This window comes from Eufriesea mexicana, unplaced genomic scaffold, assembly GCF_001483705.2.
Source record: "Eufriesea mexicana isolate 0111107269 unplaced genomic scaffold, ASM148370v2 scaffold1023, whole genome shotgun sequence".
In the NCBI taxonomy this organism is placed as follows: Eukaryota; Metazoa; Arthropoda; class Insecta; order Hymenoptera; family Apidae; genus Eufriesea; species Eufriesea mexicana.
The window spans coordinates 40,794-42,723 of record NW_016909136.1 but is presented as its reverse complement, the minus strand read 5'-3'; the positions used below and the strand labels follow the sequence as shown (position 1 = coordinate 42,723).

Sequence of the window (1,930 nt, the reverse complement as noted above, 5' to 3'; positions counted from 1 at the left end):
TCCACTGACAGACAGAACAAAAGGGGGCAAACGAGGAACGAATCGGTTCTCCGTAGCGCGCCGATGACTCGTCGATACACCTAACCGTGGCAAGAAGTGAGGGAAGGACAGGGCTGGTGTACCGGATTGCGTATCAGCTCGTTAAACAGTGAATGAAGAGGTGGTGACCAAACTGTAGCTCGAGATATGGAATAATCGAACTACGATCGCGAGTAACTCGACTTTTCTGCAAGTACCGCGCGACACTCGTCGAATTCCTCGCGAATTCCGTCGCGCATTCAACTCGATTATATGTGAATCGTATGGAAAATAGTGCGAATTGAACGCGATGGATACCGGAAATGTGAAGAAGAAAGCGGTCGATGGCGGCTGGGGATGGTTCGTCTGTCTGGGCAGCAGCCTAATCACGGTAACGTTTGATTAATAATTGTTATGTGGGAATTGTTTGAAAGATACAGTGCACTCGTTAAAATATTCGAAATCGCAACTACTTACTATACTTTCGAACTACAGTTGGAAATTTTCAGTAACGAAACGCTTAATCTTATACTGCTTTATAGGTCCTGGTAACTCCAATGACAACTTGAAAAATATGTGATTTTTGAGGAATATTAAATTAAATTAAATTTAATGTGATTATTAGTGAAAAATTAAGGTTAACCCTTTGCACTCCTTTGTCGAGTGTGACTAGACATTAGTTTCTATCACAGGAACTCCTATGTTGAGTTACACTCAACGTTTTTCGATTCTTTATTTACTGAACAAGAAAATACAACAATGTTTGAGAGCTATATTTAATATGAGTAAACAAAATTTTTTAAAATAAGTAACAGTCCTGTTAAATATATTTCGAACAGAATATTTAAAATAGTAAGGAACTATTGGTAACTAAATTGAAAAATAATTTTGAGTGTAAAGTGTTAATTTAAATTAACCATTAAAATTGACATATTTTTCTTAAAAATTATTTTTTCACTTTCTTTACATTTTATTTCGAAATATGTGTATTTTTTTATGAATGGGAGGAAAAATTATTTTTCGTGAATAGAAGTTGTGTTATTATGTGTGTTTAAATTATGTCAAAAATGTAAAATCAAGGTATTTTTCAAAAAATCTACGAAACCGATGTATCAATTGTAAGATACTGAAAAGGTAAGTGAATAATGAATGAAGAAAAGTCAAAAAGAGAAAGATTCAAAAGGAGAAAGAATAATTTAATTACCATCGGCGTAGAATAATTATATTACAATTTTGAAGTTGTTAGAGAAACTTTAGAATGTCGAAAATATTCTTTCCTCGTTACAGAAATGTCTATCACGTATCTATACAAATATTAATAATATTATAGATGGATGAGTTTTAACTTTTATATTTTATGTCAAAAATTTGTGTCAACATGTATCGTATGTTTTTAAATATTTAAAGTGTTACTACTGTCTCCGGTTTGCCCTATAAATCTCAAAAGTTTGCACTCAAAAGGCATAAAGCCAGTATAGGGAGCATTTTGTTTGTTGTACCTGATTTCATTTCTGATGTTTTTGAAATAGTACTTCTGACACAAAAGTATGAATAATGTTCGCACTCTTATCATTTTATATTAAATTGTTGACACTGATCCTATATCTCCTCTGTCTATTGTAGTCTAAACCAATTATATGACATATATCTAAATGTGTATATTTCGTGATGTAATATACTTCTATCTGTTGATTTCAATAACAAAATTTATATAAATAATTAACTTTCAGTCAATAACAAAAATTCATGTGACCAATCTGCATTCAATCGTGTTAAAATTACTATAATAGTTATATTTTGAATTATATTTATTAAAAATTTTTAACTAATTAAAGACAAAAATATAGAAATAATATTGGATAGCTTCGTTGCTTTTATTTATCCTCTATTATTATTTTATATATTTCAATAT

At 30.9% G+C, this 1,930-nt stretch overlaps 1 protein-coding gene across 1 annotated transcript in view; it reads left to right on the top strand.

Annotated features, from left to right (window-relative positions):
* Positions 1–244: 244 nt before the first annotated feature.
* The window catches only part of LOC108547366 (monocarboxylate transporter 12-like), a 12,179-nt gene continuing 10,493 nt past the window's right edge, over positions 245–1,930 (top strand). The window contains exon 1 of the mRNA XM_017899860.1: positions 245–409. Within this exon, the coding sequence (XP_017755349.1) occupies positions 329–409 (81 nt within the window). The 5' untranslated portion in view covers positions 245–328. The remainder of the gene's footprint in view (positions 410–1,930) is intronic.